The sequence below is a fragment of the Sceloporus undulatus genome, unplaced genomic scaffold (assembly GCF_019175285.1).
Source record: "Sceloporus undulatus isolate JIND9_A2432 ecotype Alabama unplaced genomic scaffold, SceUnd_v1.1 scaffold_18, whole genome shotgun sequence".
Lineage (NCBI taxonomy): Eukaryota > Metazoa > Chordata > Lepidosauria > Squamata > Phrynosomatidae > Sceloporus > Sceloporus undulatus.
Genome location: NW_024802940.1, coordinates 110211 through 133752, shown reverse-complemented (window position 1 = coordinate 133752; position 23542 = coordinate 110211). Strand labels below are relative to the sequence as shown.

Below are 23542 nucleotides of genomic sequence, written 5' to 3'. Positions count from 1 at the left end.
GTTTATTTCGTCTCCCATTTTTGTATGGAACAGACATTTTTATAGGCCATTGAGAGCATCACACAGAAATGATCTCTCCTTACATCATAAGGAACATACTTAAAAGCTGACAAGAAAAAGTATCCAGCAGTTTCACCACCCTACTAATATACTGGCCTTATCTACACCCTTACTTTCTAGTTACACACAGGCACACTCCAAGAATGAAAATGAACAACATGAGAACAGAAATACAGATTTCTGGGATTTGCTATCACTTTCATTCAGGACAAACAGGCATGTTCATTATTATGACATGACTAGATTCTTCAACTATCTATTGGAAGCAGGATCTTAGTTCTGATGAATTTGTTTAAGGGACTGTATGAACTGCATCACACTGTAGGCTATATTACATGCACTTAAGCACAAGTGATGTTTTGTAAATCACAAATGTGGAAATCTACCACCAGGTTTAGGCAGTTAATATGCATCTGTAAGGGAGCGCCTTTTGCTGTGTATTCCCCATCCGTTTTATGTAATTTAGACTTTATTCATATTTATCTTCAAAGCTGCTTATGTTTAAGAATCTAACATGTTCAACTTAACACAATTCTAAGGAACAAAATACTTTTTTTGCTATTGGTGATCTAATAATTTTCTCTTTTGAAAACTACATTGCAGTCTTTAAAAATAATGTTCTAATTACAGGGCAACAGTTAATTATTTTTAACTGTGTAAAAATCATAGAAAACATTTTAGGCTAATTTAGTAATTAATAACATTTTCATTATCAAACATTAAGAATCTCATCTGAGTTTCTGTAAAAATAATAAACTTTTGAGAGAAACTCAGTGTTTCATGTTTCAAAACAATTTGTTCTATCTTCAGCTTTCCTTAAGCATATAGTCTAGCATTTATGAATAAAAAGTTACTTTTTATCACGCTTACTTGTTTACATATGTTACTTAAAAGAGTTTAATCTGAAATGTGGCATCATCTGGGAAATTTCAAACAGTTAAATCATATTTAACTCAGCTGTAATGAAACTGAAAAAAACCTGCCAAACTGACAAGGGAGCGTTAACCTCTTTTTCAGAGTGCTATATGGTTAGATCCTGTGGACTAACGTTGTGAACTTTTCTTTAAAAACACCGAAGCACCAATACATAGTCCCTGAAGTTTCATTTACAGCATTCTCTGTTGATAACAGCTTCTGTTGCCTTTGGCAGGTGACATTTAGTCACTGCACTAGAACTTTAAATGCATAAAAGATACTTCAGTTCAACTCAAAGTGCTATTTGTTGGGACTTGACGGTGGACTCCCATCATCTTTTGAAAACAAAGATACTTTTTTCCCATGATTCTGTACATGATCTTCATTTATCTTCTCCAAAGCTTCAATCTATAAAATGGGAAGAGACAGGCAAATCAATAACTGTGTAAGCATTCTCACTGTGTATGGAGCATTTCATATCACACATAAAAAATCCTGTTCCTGAGCTTGGTTTCCTTCCTGTTTCACTGATATTATTTGCAAGCCTACTTTTTCTCTTAATGTCCATCTATTTGATTTCTCTTTATAATATTAAGTTACCACCCAATCCTTAAAATGGTGATTTTACAAACCCATGTAGTAGTCAACAGGATTCCGGCAAAAAAGATACCTCAGACGTACACTAGCTATATAGAGATGATAATAATAATAATAATAATAATAATAATAATAGGTTTTATTTATATACCGCCCAATCACTGGGAATCCGAGCGGTTTACAATAGAGGGGATAACAGACAGTTCCCTGCCCACAGGCTTACAATCTAAAAGACACGACACAAAAGGAGAAGGGAATGGTGAGGGGGGGAGGGAATCTGGTCCAGCATTCTTCTCTCCCTCTGAGGCCTGGACCAAGGCAGATGGACCGGAGGGAGGGCTCTTCTTCTTCAGGCTATATAAGAGATGACTGCAAGCTATATAAGGACAATATAAATTTGTCTGATTATTCTGCCATAGCAGTTCCAAAGACAGAGAATTGCCCTCTGCTTGTGAAAAGTCATTGACAATTGTAGCAAACTTATGATGGAAAACTTTGGTCACATAATCTGTGTCTCCCTGTATGTACACAGTATTTCTTGGAAATGCATCTTAGCAAATGAGATCAAATTCAACGCCTCCCCGCACCAAAAACCTACCTCAGCTAAGAAATCCGCCTCATTGTCAGATGCAAAATCTAAACCCGAGACAGCATTGAAGAGCTCTCGCTCACCAAGTGTTTCGGATACACCACCCTTCTGGAAGAACTTTTGTTAAAAGAAGAAGAAAAAAACTTTTATTGCCCATTATTCATAGAAGCACTTGAACTCTATAATTTTCACAGGGTTATGGTCTAGCAATTTTTCAGGCAATTGTTCTTGCAGCCTTGTAACTCAACTTTTCTAATCTAGAGTTGCCTTCCTCTCCGAGAATCTGCTTTTACTGAAGAGGATCTCTCATTTAAAATCAGGGTCTTGATTTAAGAGACATATTACAAAGACAAAGGGAGTTTGCACAAGACACTTACTGTGAGCAATAAAGGGTCACAGTGGGTATTCAACTGTTTTAGTCATCAACAAAACCACATCTAGCAGAACAGATTTCCCCCTCCTCTGTGCACTCCCACATGGTCTCCAAATTTGTTTCACAGGGTTGGAGAACATTTTAGAGCAGATTTTTATGGGGAGATATGGAAGAAATTCCATTGCAGGAACAAAGGTCTGCTTGTAAGATGATGGATCTCACACAGTGCAGTTCCTCCTCTTTACCATTTAATCCAGGATCGGGAGTAGTGGTGATTTTGGGGTTACTCTATGTCTTACTCTAGAATAAGATATTTTTCTTAATGTTACTCCTACTCCTGTAAAAATCTCTTACTCCTTTATTCCTTACTCCTACTCCCAGGCCCTGGGGAAAAGCCACAGTTGCTTTGCAAGGCTGGTGTGCATGTGTGTAAGCGTCTCTCTTGGCCTCCCAGTCCCTTCCCCAGTGCAATATAATAAAATTGTTTTTTGCTGTTTGCATGTACAATATAATAACAGGAATAAGGAGTAACAAATACATTTTGTTACTTCTTATTCCTACTCCTACTGCAGTAAAAACCTCTTACTCCTTACTCCTACATCCCAGCTCTGATTTAAACTAATATTTGTGTCAATAAGATACAGATTTAGATTCTCTGAAGTAAATACTAATTCATTATTTTAGAAGAAAAACAGACCACCCCAAAGGGCAGACTAGGGCCGCCCCAGAGCTGCTCATCCCAGCGCTGCAGCAGCTACACATCACAGCCCCAATACGCCTCATGCCAGCCCAAATATGTCAAAGTGCCACAACCCTAGAGTGGCTTGAAGCCGCCCCCATCTGAACGGCTGAGTGGCTTCCAGGGATCTTGGGGATGTGCAGCATCAAAATGCCACGCTCCCAGGCTTTCCGGAAGCTGGCTTTTCTGAGCTGTCTGTTCAGACCCTCAGTGTGCTAAATAATGCAGTACTAAAGATTCAGTAACAGAGCTGCAAAATTGCCAGATATCTTACCTGTGAAACATTCCTGCAATCTCTGAACAAGAACTCAAGTCCATGAGGATGAGTTGGTTCTACAGACTGGCTGACATCAATTAACCAGACCTAGAATAAATATGTAGTTTTTTAGGTATTTATATATATCGTCCCATGTCAACCAAGAGTTATTTTCTCCCATTATAAATCTGCTTACCTGTCCCCCATGCCACAGCATATTATATTCACTCAGGTCAGCATGAACTAAATTGCATTCTTTATACAACTTTTGCATCATCTAAAAGAAAGCAACACATTATTATTTGGAGTGTGCTCCATGATATTTAGAGTTAATAAAGATTTTCACTGATTAATAAATGTTAAAACATAAAACGTTTAACACAACATTTATTTTACTGAACATGTACCATCAAATATGTTTGGTATGTTCACTCTAGTTAGCTTATCTGAACTGACAGCTAGTGCAACTATATATGAATGATAAGCAAATTTAAACCATTTCCTAATTGTTCCTGCTTCACTCCAATTCTAAAGAGTGCTAATTATAATTCAAGTATTTTAAAAAATCTATAACAAATATAGTTCCAAGGAGAAAATCACTGGGCCAATAGAATGTGTGCCTTCAATGTCTAAAGGCTTCCCTTCACTGGCAGAAATTATATTTCCTGTTATAGCTACTTCTAAAAAGACCTCTCCTCTTGGACAGGGGTTCTCGATGTTTGTGTTTGTTTCATAACAAACATAACAGTAATCAAAGACAGAGTATTTTTAAGAACAAGGGGTCTGCATTCAAAATTTTATTGACCAATTACATATTTTCTTTTAAAAGAGAGCACAGGTTAATCATGTTGCTCATAACAAAACCTCCAAATTCCAAATTATATTTCAAAAAGTGAAATGATTAAAAATTCTTTCCTTTTCGTTCCCAGAAATCCTAAGGACAGTTCAAGATGAAAACATCAGGTCACATTCTAAAGCCTACCATAATTTTAATATTTCCTCTGTTTCTTATGATTGGTCATGTAGATGCCATGACTCAACTTCAAGCCAAACTATCTGATCTTATTATGCCCTTCCCATACCAACTTTCCTGTAATAAAAGATGTTATCTTTCCTCATAACAGATCTCAAGATCTGACAACTTGCAAATTTTTATGATCTTTTAGTTGGCCTAATAAAAATATTATGCTATATAGATTCTGGAATATTTTCAATAGGAATTTACACCAATAGTTGTGACACAAGACAACAGTATTCCTCTTACCTGAAGAACTTGATAGTAGGCCTTTTTCATATCTTCACTATTAAGCTTTACTTCTTTTAGTTTAGGAGCTGGGACTTGATCCTGACCAATGAAGGACATAACTAATACATGTTTTTTAAGGTTAACCACTTCTGGACAAGGAATGCCTGCCTTCTGCATTCTACACAGAAAATGAGATGGGGAAGAAAGAAGATTAGCACATTTAGGAACTCCCAGTAAATCAAGAATTCTTTACAAAGCCAAACATCTTTGGAATGATATGAATAAATAAATGAACAAAGTTACTAGCTCTTTATAAATACATTAACTTTTCAAGAATGTGAGGGTGGTGGCAGGGAGGTTTGCTTTAGATAAAAAAAATGCTCTCAATGAGTCCCATCCAGTTCAGCAGGAGTGGAGGGGGACTGTAGAGAACCTTCACCGCTCCTCAGGCTTGTGAAAGGGGCAGCTGGGAGGCTCCCTGGAAGGAAGTGTATAAACAATGTGGGGCCAGGCTGCTGCCCCCTCCTAAAGCCTGGGGCAGAAGTAGGTGCATTAAAAGAGCAGACCCCCCCCCCACTTTTGAGAGAAAGAGGGGGTATGAGTACAGTGACTGTGTGTCACTGTACACACGGCAGTCAGCTTTAGGAGTGGAGTGGAGGTGGCATGGAAGTGGGTCATCTAAAAGCAATCCCAACCTGCTTCAGGCACGCAAAGAGAGCACTGCACCCTTTTCACCCATTTTTTCTCCCCGGTGAGGTGGGAGGACAAGGAGTGTGAAAGCGGGTTGTCAAAAAGTAATCCAGAAATCCCAACCTGTTTCAGGCATGCAGGGAGTGCTCTAAATCCTTTTCAGCAGCCTGATCTTTTTCACCCATCTTTTCTCCTCTATGAGGCAAGCTGACCTCTGTATACCTGAAGCCCAGATGGGGTTGCTGAACTGCTTTTTCATAAACCGCTTCCATGCCTCCTCCAACCCAGCAGATCAAACCCAGGGGAAAACCAACTATCAACAGCAATCACCCCAGATCAGGTGGAGTGATGGGGAGCATGGAAGCAGGTGGTTAAAAAGCAATCCACCAACCCTAGCCTGGATTCAGGCACACAGATGTCAGCGTGCCTTTCTGGGAAGAGAAGGAAAGTGAAAAAGACTAGGTTGCTGAAAAGGGTGTAGAGGTCTCTCTGCATGTCTGAAACCAGTCTACCTTGCTGGATTGCTTTTTGATGATCTGCTTCCATGTTCTCCCCACCAGCAATGCCCCATGGAAAGCGAGTCTTGGAAATGGGGCAAATCTAAACATGTACACCTTATAGCCTGTACACCTTATAGCCTGAAGGTAATTTTATTTAGTATTTTTAACAATTTTGTGCATGAAACAAAATTTGTGTACAGTGGTACCCCGGGATACGAAATACCCACGTTACGAAATTTCTGGGATACGAAAAAATCCCATAGGAAATAATTGTTCCGGGTTATGAAGGTTTTTTCGGGTTATGAAAAAATTTTTGGTGCTTTTCGGCGCTATTTCACACGAAATCGCGGCTTTTCCCCATTAGCGCCTATGGCATTTCGGCTTGCGAAGGCTTTTCGGGTTACGAAAGCGGCGGCGGAACGAATTAATTTCGTAACCCGAGGGAGCACTGTACATTGAACCATGAGAAAGCAAAGGTCACTTATGAAAAAGCGATCTCAGATACTCATTAACAAAGGTTTGGTTTTTGGAATATTTTGGATTTCAGAATTCGGGATAAGGGAGACTCAACCCGTATGATGAAAAGTAGTTACTGTAATATAACAACATATATGTTTGATGATGAGTAATTATATTAATATAAAACTAATATAAAACAACATGGCAGAAAGCCAAACAATAAATTTGCTTTTTATATTGATTCCCAAGGACATTACTAAGTATAAAAAATGGAACAATATTTTAATATGTATAGCTATTATTTCCATACCTTGTTAAATTGTGCATTTCTTTCTCAGCCCACATGCGTATTATCTTTCGTGGATTCAATTTGCTGAAGCGATCTTTAAATCTATAATCATCTTTGATATACTTATCACGATTCTTAAATTCATTAAGAGTTGTTTTAAACACCTTTATAGCACATTCTGAAGGTACTGGTTTAGCATCCTCACCCAAGCTTTAGGAGGAACACATGAAACACATTTTAGATATACAAGCAAGCTGAATTTTAAAAAGTTGAGCAAGAAAGTATACTGAAAGTAAAATATGAGAACACTTTGTATTATTTCACGACATTAAATCTCAGTTTGTTGAAAAACACAATAATCCGAACTTTAGTACAAGTCACACTTATAACACTGTTCATATTACATTCTTGATTTTAAATAATTAATTTATTCGGTAATTTATAAGTTTGTGGCTTTGTGGTTAAGATGCCAGTTCTGATGATCGGAAGATCAGAAGGTTGGCAATTCGACGCCTGAGTGCTGCATGATAGAGTGAGCTCCTGTCACTAGTCCTAGCTTCTGCCAACCTAGCAGTTCGAAAGCATGCAAATTCAACTAGATAGATAGGTACCACTTAAGTGGAAAGGTAACAGCATTCAGTGCAGTCATGCTGGCCACATGACCACCAGACCAGTCCTTGGACAACTCAGGCTCTTGAGCTTAGAAACGGAGATGAGCACCACCCCCTACAGTCAGTTACAACTAGACATTCATGTCAAGGCACTATACCTTTAATAAGATGAATGAGGTATATACAGGACACTTCCACTGTGGCTATTTTATAATTCCAAATACTATGCTAGAGCTGTGTTTCACACAATATTTTTGTTTTTGTTATGCTTCCAACCAATGGCAACCCTAACGCAAACCTATCACTGGGTTTTCTTGGCAAGATTTGTTGGGGGGGGGGGAGGATGTCATCGCCTTCCTCTGAGGCTGAGAAAGTGTGACTTGTCCAAGGTCACCCACTGGGTTTCTAGACAATTTGAACACTGGTCTCCAGAGTTGTAGTCCAACACTCAAACCACTACACCTCACTAGGTCTTCACACAATACAGACATAAATCATAAAAATATCTACATATATGTATAAATACCTTCCTCCATAGGCATGAAACACCACAGATTCTTTTCCTGTACTTATGCATCCAGTGATAGTCTCCAGCAGCCCAGAATTGACCATTTTATATAAAAGTAAACGTGTTTTAGGATCTACTGCTTTCTCCTGCAGAAGAAAAGAAAAATGTTTTAAGTTTGTTGCTATAATTTTTTTTAAATGACAATATTGGAACATCTAATTATATTTGCTAGTAAATTCAGTTCAGTTCAGTGCAGATGACAAGTTGTTCCCTTGTGTCACCCTGTATGAATTAAAACCAATTTGATCTTACTCTTTAATTATCATCCTTCAGACAGCAAGTAATACAAGCAAGTTCAGTTAATACAACTCTGAAAAACATGGTGTTATGCCTCTAAAGAAAGAAAGAGAATTTAGCCTATGGATGGCTATTGGCTAAGATGACATATGACAGAACAAAGCCTCTGGGCTTCATGCATCCCCCAAGGGCAGTTTTGCAGCCCTGAGGGCCTCCTCAATGCCTCCTGAAAGCTAAAAATAATCTTGGTGGGGGGAAAAACCTGAGCTTTTCACTCCTGGAGCATTCCATGGGTGAAAGTTTTGGCACAGAATAGGGTGCATGATCACCCAAATTCCCAATATAAAAAATAAAAATGAAAAATGAAAACAGAACTAAGTATTTGGGCATTTGCAATTTTGCTTTATTTTTCCAAAATCCATATTGTAATTACACCTTTATTAAAGGTAAAGGTTTCCTCTTTGACAAAGTTGTCAAGTCATGTCTGACTGTAGGGGATGATGCTCATCTCCGTTACTAAGCCAAAGAGCCAGCATTGTCAAAGACAACTCTGGGATCATGTGGCCACTATGACTACACAGAACGCTGTTTACCTTCCCACCAAAGTGGTACCTATTTATCTACTCACATTTGCATGCTTTTGAACTATTAGGCTGGCAGAAGTTGGGACTAGTGATGGGAGCCCACCCCATCATGCAACACTTGGGCCTCAAACTGCAGTGCCAACCTGCCGATATTTCAATCAACAGAGTCAGCATCTTAACCACTGAGCTTCCGCGTTCTTTATTAGGCCAACCAAAAAAGAACAAAATTAATTTTGTTATCTTTTGAATTTCACAGGCATTATCAGGCAAAAATTGTAAAAATGCAAGTGAGGAAGGAAAGTGATCATGTTGAGTCACAAGGTCTATATTTCAGGTAGTACAGAGGAAGGATCTGTATAGACTAGAATGTTAGGCCACACATCCAATGGGAATGAGCTGATTATAAATCCCATCACTTTCCTCGCCTTGTTACCTTCTTTAAAACCATCATTACATAGTGATGAAGACTGAGTCATAGATTCTACTACAATATATTTGGTGTCCTTTAGACCAGCCTCATAATGTTATCACTACGATGTGGTATCGGGATTTTGCTTTAGAGCCAACATGGTTGCTGCGGCATTTGTATGTTATGTTCTTGTAATTTTTGTATATTTCTAGGCATATTTTTAACCTATTCTGGCTTTTGGTGGGTATTGAAGGAATGAATTTGGCTCCTACTCCTGCCAAAGTTTCCAGCCCTTGAGCTAAGAGGAAATGTATTGCAATACCTTGTGTGTGTGTTGTGTACCCTCAAGTTGTTTCTGACTTATGATGACCCTAGGTGAACCTATCATGCGGGTTTTCTTGGCAAGATTTCTTCAGAGGTTTGACATTGCCCTCGCCTGAGAGCATGTGACTTGCCCAAGGCCACCCAATGGGTTTCATGGCTGAGTGGGACTTGAACCCTGGTCTCCAGAGTCATAGTCCAATGCTCTTTTTAGCTACACTGGCTAAAAGATTAAAATTTATATCTAACTCAGAAAAAAACAAAAACATAGCAGCAGAAGATAAAATCAGTACAGCAAATCTCACCGCAGCACTGGAATGTTATAAAACCTACAGCATATTATTGGTATTATTTTTTCTAAATTTCTAATATAGACTGCTGTAAAAGATAAAGTGCTGTATCCAGACTGAAGAAAAAGACCCTAAAAGAAATTTTAGATACTCTGTTTTCAGTCACATAGTTCTTAAATATTATTAACGAATATGCTAAAGGTGCCAAGACAAACAATAAGTTAGTTTTTATAAATAAATTGGTATTTCATAAAATATTTTTTTAATTCGGTGTTTAAAAGAATCTCGGGCAATGACCTGATTAGCAAAGTTGCTTCAGACAAACTGCTATTTGCCAGTGAGGCAAAGCTTCACCAATCTCAATCTGCCTCCAGAAATTAGTTCTACTTTAAGTATTGATTAATCAACATAGTATTAGATTTTTCTTAAATACCATTCCCCAACATAATTATGCAACACTCATTTTAAGCCATCAAGACATACAGCAGTGGAATGTTCCTTCTTCTCATGGAGCCTGGCACTTCGACGTTCCTCAGAGTATGCATGCTGCTTTAAGGCATTGAAGACGTGATTGGACAATTTCAGATCCATACCAATTCCATCACCAACCTGAAATTCTGGTGCAAACTGCAAACAGATACAAAATGCAACAAACGGCATGATATTTTTACTACATGTTGTCTGTACAAGAGGAGGGAAACCCTACTTCCACCCCCTTTCCTCTGTGGTGACAACCCTAGTGCCTCCCCCCCATTTCTGGATACTGCAAATTCAAAACAGCCAATTTTGGTTGCTGCTCCCTTTGACACCCAGTCACTCTGGGAGCAGCAACTGAACGAATGGCTGTGTCAGTGCTGGCCTTATGGGAAAAGAGTGGGCAAGAGGCCTCTTGGTCGCTGCTCAGCCAGCTGCTTGGTTGTTCTTCCCAAGGGGACCAGGTGCAAAGGGAAATAATTCTACCTGTTGAGGAAGGATTCTCAATCCTTTGTCCTGTTGGAGAGGAGTGCAGCCAGTGTATATGTAGTGGGATTACAGAGCCCACATGCTCTGGACTGGAGACTGGCATGGATGGGAAAGGGAGAGATTTTAACTGCAGGAGCCACTCCAAGGCAAAAGACTCTTTCCAAAAACTGACTCGAGATACTCGTTCCCCAGAGACACACCTTTCCCAAACAGCTTCAAGTGTTTGCAACCCCCTCCCCAAACATTGTTTCTTCTGCTGTCTCTTCTCTCAGCCTGATGAAAAAAAGCAGAAGCAGCAACAGTGGCGTCAGTATGGGTGTGGTGGTGCGGGCAACACTGGGTGATATCCCAGAATAGGGGGTGACACCCAGTTGGGCCCTCATCGAGAGGAACGCTACACTGACTGCCCTCCACCACAGCCCTCTGGATCTTGATGCCAAGGCCTTGTTTTCTTCTTGAGAATGGCACCACAGCAGCAAAGGAGAGGGCTGGGTGCAGCCATCTGGATCTCATTATTGCAGCACTGCAGCAGTGTAGCACTCCAGATCTTGCTGTCAGTCACTGCCACAGCACCACAGCACCACTTTCCTCCTGAAAGTCATGGCAGTGAAGGAAGGGGCCAGGTGCAGCCCTCCAGAACTTGCTGCCTCGGTCCTCTGGACCTCGCTGCTGTTTTCCTCCTGAGGAGAGCAGCCCACATCAGCAACGGAGAAGAGGCAAAGTCGCAGCTGCTCCCAGAAAGCCCTGCCTCATCTGGAGCCCCACCCCCTGCTCACGAACCCCACCCCCACAAAGCAGGTGACATCGGGGGCAGCAACACCATGGAGCAGCAGCACAGCTCCAACCTGTAAGCCAAATCCTGACAAAGCTCACAAAAGCTTAAGCAGCATCCCAAATTTGAAATTTTTGCCACTCCTTCCTCCTCGCCACCATGTGCTCTAACTCCCCGCTCCAGTCAGTCAGTGGCTGAGAGAGTGAAGACGTGTGGGGAGGTGAAGAGTGGGAGACATCACCACACATCTGCAAGGCTGTGCAGTGATTTTAAGGGACCCTGAAAAGATGTTTTAGACCTTTCACCCTCATCATGGCCCTTAAGGCCCCTGGTTCCCCTTGCCTTTTTTGCGCAAAAATACTTTGATTGAAGGCCCCCCTGCTGACCCCTTTCCCCCTCAACACCCCCTTTAATCTCTCCACCACCCCCTGGGGGAGGCATACCATCCACTTCAAGAATCACTGTCCTACACCAACAGTGCTATTTTTAATTACATTATTTGTACAGATGTACAGATCTTACTCAGTCATGTATAGAATAAGCCCACTGAAACCGATGAGACTTTAGTCAGTCATTATCAACTAAAATCCTATTGATTTCAATGATTCTATTCTTAATACTGTATAGTTAAATCTAGACCCAACACTACATTATACTGCATTGATACTGCTTTTTCTATAAATACTCCAGACGAATAGGCTGAAGAGAAAGACTATAGTGACTGAATTGTTTTAGGCTGCTATGGAAGCTTGAAGATGACACCTGGCTCCCACCACAGGTTTTAAAGTAAATGTTGAGAAGAAACGTCAGCAGGGACACAGAATATATCAGAGGCCAATACAAATTCAATCACTCACTTCATGACAGTTTACATACAGTCTTGGAATATCTGTGACAAATTTAGTATAGAACTTACATTTTCCATCCTTGCCGTATTCTTTCGTCCACATACAACCTCATCGTGTTTAGTAGTAATATCTTTTCCTTTTCCTATAAAGCCCTTTTTGGGAGTAGTGGTAGGCTTATCTATGAATAATTAGAATAACAGTCTCAGATTACATCCGCAAGACTACTACCAGTATGCAACCATGCCTTTAGCTTAAAAAGCATTCTGAGGCACACACACTGACATTATCATTTACCCAATTTTACACAGCTATCATAATGGATACTTTGTAAACTCTGTACAAAGTCTGACACAACTTCATAGAATATAAGAAGGACTCTTTGGTGAAGAAATTTACTTCTATTGCTGTTATGTTTACCAGATACTTAAATATTCCCCCCCTACTTCTTTCAAAGCATGGCTCTAAATCAATCTCTCCTGCAAAGATTGCAACTTAGCCCTATAATCTTCACAACTAACTAAAACAAAATCTAAGCATACAGAATTACATTTGCTCACATTCTCCTCTCTGTATTGCAGTTTAAATGCAGATTTCAAGCTCCATGGAGCAAGGATTTGCATTTTGCTTAGCCATGCTTAAAGTGACATGATATATGCTGATCAATCTTCCATACATTAAAAAGATGACAGCATAATATACTTTTCATTTTTATTCAGCAATCAAGTAGGTGCCACTGACCTTGCAAAAACATATTTCATGGTCACATGTTTTTACAACATTGTTGATAGTGTTATACTTGCAAATATTTTAATTCAAAAAAATACCTGCTCTGTACGGATCATGACGAGTATCCTGCCAATCAACCTCATCTTCAGAGCTGTCACTGTCTTCAAATGGATGCACTTTTCGGTAATTCTCAAAAGATATGGACACTTGAAAAGCAAAAGCACAAGTAGCATGACTTTTCAAGTATTTGCCACCAACTGGTACCTCTGCCATATAAAAGAGCCACTGAGAAATATTTATTAATTAAAATATTTACACACTACCTGGTATAAATAATTCAGCTAAAAACATATGACATATTAGAAGGTATTAAATATAAAGAGATTTAACATTATAAAAACTATGTTCAACAGAGTTAATGAGGTCCAAAGGTCTTGATGAACAGCTAAACTTTCACTTGGAGCCCACATAAAAGGAGTGTTGGCACCAATTGGGACTTCAAGGAGACAGCATTCCAGAGTTAGTGTGACACAGCTGAGAAAGCCTTCTCCCATGTCTCAACACAATGAACTGATCACACTAATAGGACACACAGGGGAGCCCCCTACAGCAGACCTCAGTTCTCAGATCCCATTTTGGGAGAAAGGCAGGATAGAAGTGTAATAAATAAATAAAATTCTCTGACAGGCACATATAGACATTTTTATTGTAACAAATCAATGAAGATCAACAATTGTAACCTTTGCTGTCCCCATTGAATTTTTTCTCTTCACGCCGAAGTTGTGCATCAAATTCTCTGTCAAATTCCATTTGCAGCATCTGTGCAAGCATCAAGTCACTGGACGTGTCAGTATTCTCCCCACTAACAAATGGTCCTTCAACAACCCTGGATACAATAGATAAGGATAAAAGTGCATTAGTGTGACAAACTCTAGTTTAACCCTGATATACTTACTCAGAGATTATTTAAAAGGACACAAGGATACGTGAAAACAAAAATAAAAAAATAATACACCCTTTATTAATAAAGTGGAGAATATAAACATTTCTGACATAATGTGTAAATATCTCTCATATGTTACATGAGTCATATTTCATCTTTCTCATATGGTATAAGAGACCTACTACAAAAGAAAGACATTACTTCTACATCTGTAACACGAAAAGATGAAAATACCCATGTAGATTGGTACCACTGAGACTAGTACAAATAACACAGTGTGATAGTTTGCATTACAGTGGAAGAAGCTTTGGAAATCCACACAGCGGCCCCAGGTGTAAAAAAGGAAGAATAATACTGATAAGGTCCTAATAGATCATAAACTACAATGAAGCCTCTATCTCAAATAGCAGGTCAAGTGGTAAATTAAAACAAAACCTGCAGTCCCCTTAGAGCAGTGGTCCCCAAACTGTGCCCTTTAAGAGATTTTTGACTCCTGCTCCCAGAAGCCTCAGCCATGTTGCCAATAGTCTGGGATTCTGGGAGATGAAGTTCAAAGTTCCTTAAAGGGCACTGTTTGGGGACCACTGTCTTAGAGTCAGTCAAAGCAATTTCTATTCATTTAGGGGAAAAATCAGCCACTACTTTTTGCTAGACTGAAAAAAGTCTACTGAAGGCATAATGGAGGGAAAGAAGTCCCAGTTCTCCCACTGTGAAAATATAAGCTGGCTGAAGTTATTCCGCATCTTGATGCCCTCTTGCAACTCCTCTGTTCACCACTGACCTGACTGGCCAGAGTGAAGGCAAAGAGCCCATTAAGTGAAACTCTTACATTGTACATAGCTTTTTTTGTCAGGTACTTTAATAAATAGCACTTCCATCTTCTGTAACTGTATTTTCTCACTTCTGCTGGTGATCTGGAGGAAGCTATACTATCTCCTCACTTCCAAGGAGCAATGAATCATGTCACTCTCTTCCCACTCCCAGCCAACAGGCAAACAGTTGGTGTCTGTGGGACCTGTGATCAAAACTTTACTTTCAAGTAAGGCAATATAGAACTATAGATGCAGAGAATAAGATGCCTCATCATCTAAGTGTATAAGCAAGGATTTAATTGGAAAGATGTTCAACTTACTTGACCACTTCTGGAAAAACAGCACTTTCTTCTTCTAGCTGCAACTCTTTAGCTAACTGTTCACTCATAACATCGGCAAGGGAACATGATATTGTAGTATTTTTAGGAGTTCCCCAAGGGCACTAGAATAACAAACAGACATTTTGTGTTGGATAAAGGTTAAGTAAGCAAGTTTTCTCCACATATAATTTTTTGGGGTACACAGAATGTTTCTCAGGACTGAAAATACAATTGTAACATAAAGTACAAATACAATGTAATAAAGTATTAAATCAAATTAAAAACTGGGTTTCTAAAGAACACGTCACCTGGTAACAGGTGGTGCAAGCGAAAGACATGAGCATTCTTAAAACTGGGATTTCTTTTAAATTGATCCTTGCAGTGACAAACAGTGTATCTGCAAGGTAGTATAAGCTTAAGACAGCCTTTTCTATTCCTCCGAGGTCACGTCACCACAACCTCAGTGTATTAAAATGATCTCGTAGGCTGTAGGCAAAATAATACTGGGGAAGAACACCGTGTGCTTTCCTTCCACTCATGAACCAGGTTGGTGTGTTGATAAAGCCAAATTTCAAGACAGGTACAGACCAGTAACGTCCCCACACCAGGTGTCACCCAGGGCAAGGGGCAGGGCTTCTGGGAACTGGGGCTTCCGGAGATGGGGCACACTCCCTCCCCCAGTGCCTCCCCATCCTTTTTCTGATGAGGAAAAGGACAGGATGGCACATGGGGGGTGGGAGTGGAAGGATGGTGTGTGGGGGTGTGAGCATGCAGGGGGAGCAGGGGGATGGGGATAGGAGTGCATGCGGGGAGCATGGGGATGCTGCGTGGGCACAGCACATGTGGGGACAGCACCCAGCCAGGTGTCACCTCCCCTTCTCGGGTGTCACCTGGTGCATGCCACATAACCGCACCTGTGATGCCACTGGTACATACAACTAAATCAATTCAGTTTGTCATTTTATGTATTTATTAAAGACCCAGGCAAAGAAGAGTTCAGAAGCAGCTGCATTTAATATAAAATGAACAAACCAGCCATTACCTAACTAACTTATCAGTAGCCTAAGGGGGGGAAATCACCAAAGCAGCTTTTAGGGCAGAGGTGAACAAAGAGTATTACAGTGCACCTGCACACGATACACTGCTTTAAGCTTAGACTGAAGCTGCGCGGCAATTAAACAAATGGCATGCTAACCTATGGCACGTGCGCCATGAATACACGCCCTATTGTTTGCAATGGGGCACAAGCATACGGGGAACTCCTCTTACATGGGGGGGGGGATCTAGGACAGATCTCCATGTAAGGGAAGGTCCCACTGTATTGTTGCCATCAACCTGTCCAGATTTTCTAGCCAATAAAAGGCATGACTTGCCTCTCCTGGAAGAGGCCATTTGCCTTCTTAAAAGTCTCTCTCTCCTGTGTTTAACACCACAACAATATTCCTTTTTGAAAACCACAAGTGGGCTTTGTTTTGGGCATTTTCATCAGTTTGTGTGGCCTAGAGGGTTCCAGTGGCAGAAATTAGATATCCAGACCTACTGCAGCTGCCCATCCCTGCTTTAGGGGAAAGATAACCTTGAGTTTTTCTGGCCTAACTTGGCTGATGCTGCTTTCTGGAAATTAGGCAAAGACCAAGAAAGCTGTTTTCACAGACAGGGATAATCTTCAGGGTAGGGCATAGAAGGATAGAGGGATATTTTAATTGAAAAGTCACAGGGATGTTGAAGTTTCTACATGTCTGGGCATGCCCTTTACTAAGAGACATTCTTGAAAAGGAAAAGTATGAAGTCATTTCCCTATGGCTCAGCATTATGGTAAACAGATACCTATGAAAGTATCTGTCACATTTTACTTACCATATAGTGTAAGGTTTGTCCCAAGCTAATGTGAGTTCAAGAATTAATAGGGTTTTTAACAGCTAAATCTCACCCATACCTCTCCATTTGCTTAAAGCTGTACTTCTTTTGATAAAATATTTTTATTGAAATTCACTTATAACATGCAAAACAAAGAAAGTAGAGAAAACAAGAAACAAAAACATAGCAAGCATAAGAAAACACAAACAAAAAATGTCTACAATGACCAATATAACAACTAAGACTAAGTTTCGCCTTTTTCCATCCCCCCAATGTCTTGCACATTAACTGCATTGTTGATGTCTAAAATTACTAACTTTTATCTTAGTATGTGTGTGTGTATATATATATTATTTTCTACCATACAGAAAAGAATTACTACTTAAATATCAAAATCTATCATAGCATCCTCTCCTTTTCTTGTCTTAATATCATCCATAAAAGTCTGCCAAGTACAGTATGTAAGTATGTTTGCATTGAGTTTCCCTTTAAGTAATTTATTAATTTATCTGAAAAGGTCCAGTAATTTCTGCATCCACTCTTCAGTGTTTGGGGTTATCTTCTGTTTCCAATGTTTTGCATAACACATCCTTGCTGCCACAATCATATAACATAGTAAGTAAGCCTCTTTTTCACCTTCCATTTTTCCATCTAAATCCCACATGTGTGAAAGAAATAATCCCAGTCTAAATGATATTTCTGCTCTCAAAATCTTTTGATTCATCCTACAAATTTTAGCCAATACTTTTGTGCTTTTTGACATGTCCACCACTGATGATAGAACGATCCCACATTTATTGCACTTCCACCATTTACTATTTACTTTTTTTATAGATTTTCAGCAATCTAACAGGCGTCAAGTACCACCTATACAACATTTGGGGTGGGTGGGTGAAATCCTTCAAATCATAGCAGCAAATAAACTTTAATTCCTTAAACCATACCTTTTCCCATTGCTCGAAATGTACTGTCTGGCCTATATTCCTTGTCCACTTCACCATACATTCTACTTGCTCATCTTCTGTTCCTGGTTTGTTCCTGGTCTTCTTCTCCATATATCTATTTTTCAAACTCTGATTCTTCTTTTCCAAAATGAAATTTAATCTTATCTTCTCTATATCTTTCTCTTAATTGGCAGTATAACAACCACTGTGTATCAGATCACTCTGAGTCTTCCTCCAACTGGTGTAGATCTTTAGATTTCCACATTCTTTGATCTAATTCCAACAGATCTTTATATCTTACTCATTTCTGCACATTTCCAAGCTCTTTCCTATTAAATGCTCCTTGTGGCAATACCAATCCTGGTAGTTAACACTCAATTTTCCCTTATATTTATCCCATAATCTCATCAGGGGTTTCCTGATGATATGGTCATTAAAATATGCGATGCGCTTTACTTTTTCATACCAAAGCTAGGCATGCCACCCACATCTTAATTCATGGCAGTACTAAAGCAGTACTTCTAAAGCCATCTGAGATGTGGGACAAAAAGGGGGGTTTCCACCAATGTGCCCGGGACCAGGGCCATATTTATGCTCCTTGGTTGCATAGCTCACAGACCACTTGAGTATATATGCTACTTTTCTATAATAAAGAAATAAATTGTCCAGACTATTCAAACTCTGAAATGAATGGGGAAATTACAATCAAAATCATCCAAATTAATTTATACTTTTAGAATATAAATTCAGAGTACAGTACCACTTATTATGTCAACTACAGATCACCAATGAATATCAGGTACTGTAGGCTATTATTATACTTCAAAATAAGGAACTGGAAAACCACCTCTGAATATTTCTTGCCTGAGAAAACTCTATGACATTTATAGGTTCCTCATAAGCACAGAGACAGCTTGAAGGCGCACACACACTAGAAATGTGGTTTATCTTGGAAATCTTTCCTCAAAATATGAAGGATACCGCATGCTTAAGAATGGGCAAAATTTGTGCTAGAACTCTACTCATGAAGACAATGTATAAAATTAGAATACTTATTAAATGGATCTTTATGTATGTACTAATGTTAGATGGTTAAGATGTTGTGCCTCTGCTACGACATTATGGGATGACAGTCCTCGAATTAACTTATCCAAAGCTCTATCTCTTCATTTGTGCACATATATTTTTCAATCAGGATTTGTTAGTTACGTTTCTGCTATTTTAGACTGGAAGTTAACAGTGCTTGCATTCACTTGTGCCAGTCCATAAAAACAGCCATCAAATTTACGGCATTCACACTTACAGAAATGCTTTCATCACTCCTATTTCCTCATACCAATGATGTAAAGGAGTCTCACCTACAAAAGCTCACGCCACTAAGCCGAGCATCTATATATTTTTTCATAATATATATGTAGAAACATTCCTTTAGAACTGCTTTTTAAAGGTTTATCTTTTTTTTACATTTCAGCATAAGATGTAATTTTAAATTACAGAAAGGATCGAATTCACATCCAGATTTTAACCCTCCCCCATGGCATGCTTTCCTTTTGGAAGCCTAAGAATGGTACTGAAGACAAAACGTACCAACAGAAACATACTGTTAGGACTGATACATAATGATGGTATGATGGTCATGACTTCACAACAAAGGTACCCCATGGAAGCACCCAATACTTTTGTATATGGCATTTAAGAGATTGGGCATTGCTCTTATTCCTATACAGTATAATGCCTACCAGGAAAGAGTTATATTTTCAGCATGTAAGTGCTGTATAAACATTTGCCTGTGTAATCAGTTCCGTTTATGAGTCAGAACTGAATGTGGTGCTTTCTCCAGTTACAATAAACAAAGCATAAGCTATTGTGAAATCAAGGCGAAACTAAAATATAGGAATGCAAATACTGTACAAATTATTCCCCACATATTTTTGTTGCTAATTAACACATGCTGAGATAATTATCCAGTGTGCAGACAGTTGCTGACAAAGTGTTTGCTACTAAAAATCCAAAGAATCGACATTTGATCTTAATGGCTTTAAGTCTGGTGTTGACATGGAACTAAGATCAGAAAAGCACAAGGATCATCATGGGTTACATAGCCAACATTATTGATATGGAACGGAAAGTCAAAGTTACAGAACCTGTTTGCTTACGTGAATAAATAATGCCAAAGTCTAAGAAGCTTGACCTATGAGTCAGCCATTCTGAACTGGATTGTGGTCTGTCAGCTCTACTAATGGTCTGGACCAGAGAGAGATCAATATAATGATGGAACAAGTTGGAACTCTTTAATCAAAAGAAATTATATATATATATACACATACATATATATATTAATGTATATATATTCTCTCTCTCTCTCTCTCTCTCTCTATATATATATATATATATATATATCTTAGCAACAGTACATCCATAAAATCTATTTTTAAAGTGTAGCATAGATAATGAAATCCCAGAACAGCAGGAAAGAGCTATTTCAGTGTTGCCATAGAGTCATCTTCATCTACAAACTTTACCACACAAATGAGAACTGGGGGGTAGACGTTGGACTTGGAAATCTATTGCTTATCATTTGTTATTTAAGATTTCGTAGAGATTATATATATATATATATATATATATATTGTAATTATGCATTTTGTAATACTTGATTTGTGCAAAAAAACAAAAAGGGGTGGGATTTCATTATCAAAACCAATATGGAATATGAAATGTGGATTTAACAGAGTAAGGAATGTTTAGAAATGCAAAATATGAAGAGGAAATGCTAATAGGTTTCAGAGGATGAGGTTCTGCATGGAGAACCCTTGTGTGGAGTTACACAACCATGTGTTTAAGGAAGCCTTACTGTTTAGATACGGATATTATCCCCTGCCGCCAACACAGATGCTCTCGCTCTAATTTTCTACTTTAAGGTTAGCTTATGCTTTTTAGCCTAATATGATTGGGATGTGGGTTAGCGTAGGGGATCCTTTTTACATTTATATTTCATGTTTATTGTATTTTACCATGTTTTTATTTTTCCCCTCCTTGTAACCCGCCTTGATTCCTTTGGGGGAAAGGTGGGCTATAAATAAATTATATTATTATTAAACCATATTAAAAGATGTACATTAAGATAAAATGTGAAGATAGCATTCACTCAGTAATTCATTAGATGTGTGTGTGTGTGTGTGTTGTGCTTGGTGTAAAAAGTGCTTTATATTTTACTTTAAGATAATAAACAAACCCACAAAACATTTAAAACCCCAAAAGCTGCAGGAGCCCTTGCCACTTCTCCCTCAGGTCAGGACTGTACCACCCGCTCCTGAAAAGCGCTTTGGACTTCAGTTCCCAGAAGCCCCTGCGGCGGCCAGACGGAAAGCGACGGAGCCCCAAAAGCCTCGCCGGACGGTGAAGGCCAGCTGCCTCTCCTGTCAGCGGGGCCTATAAGAGGAGGTTCCCCCCGCTTCTTCTCTCACCTTGCTCTGAGGCCAAGCAGGGCCAGGGCTGACTTCCGCGGTGGGAACGACGGAGGCGGCGGCGAGTCCAACGGGATCCATTGGGAAGCGAGAGGAAGGTGCGGCGAGAGAGGAAGTGGAAGCCGAGGCCACAACGGAGCAGAAGGGCACCGGGAGGAACTGCTGGACGAATGGAATGGAGCCTCTTCCGGCTTCTAAATTTGGCTTCACTCCTCTCGCCCTTTGACCCCTGACGTCACCCGCCCACGGGCCACTCCAGCAGGACGCCTCCCGTGACGTCACTTCCTCTGGAATTTCCCCACTCTTCCTTCCCCCCCTCCCACCTTTTCGTTTTCCCTTTCTAATAAAGCCACTCAGGTCCTTCCTGGGAGAAAGGCGGCTTACAGTAGAAATGATATAAGTAAACGGAAATAAATAAAGCCCTCTTTGGTTTCTTGAAAGGCCAGGAGGCGCTCCATCTTGGCTTTCTTTTCGACAACAGATAAACAACGTTTATTATTATTACTGCGACAAAAAAGTAACATCAGCCATAAAGATAAATCACACCCACTGCAGCTCTTTCTGGTACTTTTTTGATCTTCCTCTAGCGTCTTAATTAATTTAAATTAAACTTAAAAGACCAAAAGTATAATAGAATCAAGGTTTGGTAAATTCAAACAAAGAGCTAAAGAATATCAAGAGAGTTGGTCAATTATATACAATTATTTTTTTTCATTTAAATATGTATTTTTAATCTGTATTTTTAATGTTTTATACTGTTTTGTTATCCGCCTTGAGTCTCTGTGCCGGGAGGAAGGCAGGGTACAAATAAGCAGAATAATAAGATCAAGCCAGAAACCTCCCTGGAAGCCAAGATGACCAAACTGAGGCTGTCATACTTAGGACACATCAAGAGAAGGCATAAATCATTGGAAAAGGCAATAATGTAAGGAAAGATGGAGGGAAGTAGGAAGAGAGGAAGGCCCCATGCCAGAGGTGAAAGGTTTTATGGGCTTGCAGGAATTAAGCAGCGCAGTGGAGGAGAGGGGGTCTTGGAGGTGTCTCATCATCCATAGGGTCGCCATGAGTTGAGATCGACTCCAGGGCAGTTAACAACAACAACAAGGGTCGCCATAAGTCAGAAACGATTTGAAGACACAACAACAATGGGTCTATTATTATCAAATGGAAAGTACAGTATACATTACTAGCTGTGTGAAAATAATCTATGGGCCCATATAGCCAGAAGTCCTTAGGACTGGAGCATGGCTTTGGTGCAGCTTCTGGACTATTAGTACACATGCATCATTTAAACAGCATACCTCCAAAGTGACCTAAAGCAGCTTTATTTTGGCCCGTCTGTATGGGGTCTATAATCTGTTACAGGTTATTTTAATATGTTGTAATGTAAGTCACACTCTCTCAGCCTCAGGGGAAGGTGACTGAACTATAAAGGCATAGAGACAGCATGACACAGTAGTTTGAGCATTGGACTCCGACTCTGGAGACCAGGGTTCAATTCCCAGCTTGGCCATAAAACCCACTGGGTGATCTTGGGCAAGTCACATTCTCTTTCTCTCAGCCTCAGGGGAAGGCAATGGCCAACCTCCTCTGAACAAATCTTGCCAGGCTGACCCCATGACAAGGTTTGCCTTAGGGTCACCATATGTCAGAAATGGCTTGAAGGAACACAACAGTGACAACAAAACCGCTCCTTTCTTGTACCTCTTCCTGAGGCTGAGAGAGCGTGATTTGCCCAGGGTTATCAAGTGGGTTTCATAACCGAGCCGGGATCCAAATCCTGGTCTCCAGAGCCTTTTGTCGTTTGCTTTTGTTGTTGTGTGTCTTCGAATCGTTTCCAACTTACGGCGACCCTAAAGTGAACATATTGTGTCGTTTTCTTGGCTAGATTTGTTCAGAAGGTTTGCCATTGCCTTCCCCTGAGGTTGAGAGAGTGTGACAGGCCTAAGGTCAGAAAAATGTAGGACACTGCCACATATGAAAGCTCAAAACATTCATAGAAATGTAAATTCATTATTCATATCTTCTTAGTCCTGCTCAAAATGGAAGACATACCAGGAAAACAAATGTAGGGCTTTACCACCTATAAAAGCTCAAAACAAACATAAATCCGTGGGGTCTTAGTCTTGCTCAAAAGGGAGGGCATTCTGACATTCC

General features: G+C 39.7%; 1 protein-coding gene across 1 annotated transcript; it reads right to left on the bottom strand.

The window, feature by feature from the left end:
- Positions 1 to 933: 933 nt before the first annotated feature.
- On the bottom strand, positions 934 to 21596 carry LOC121917431 (serine/threonine-protein kinase RIO3-like). Its single transcript, XM_042443394.1, has 13 exons — positions 21386 to 21596; positions 15118 to 15239; positions 13783 to 13928; positions 13141 to 13248; positions 12385 to 12494; positions 10217 to 10360; positions 7851 to 7978; positions 6735 to 6923; positions 4794 to 4953; positions 3726 to 3806; positions 3548 to 3637; positions 2171 to 2278; positions 934 to 1383 (listed from the first exon to the last, which is right to left on the bottom strand). Exons 1-13 carry the CDS (start codon positions 21464 to 21466, stop codon positions 1276 to 1278), a joined length of 1575 nt encoding a protein of 524 aa, XP_042299328.1. The 5' UTR covers positions 21467 to 21596; the 3' UTR covers positions 934 to 1275.
- Positions 21597 to 23542: the final 1946 nt, after the last annotated feature.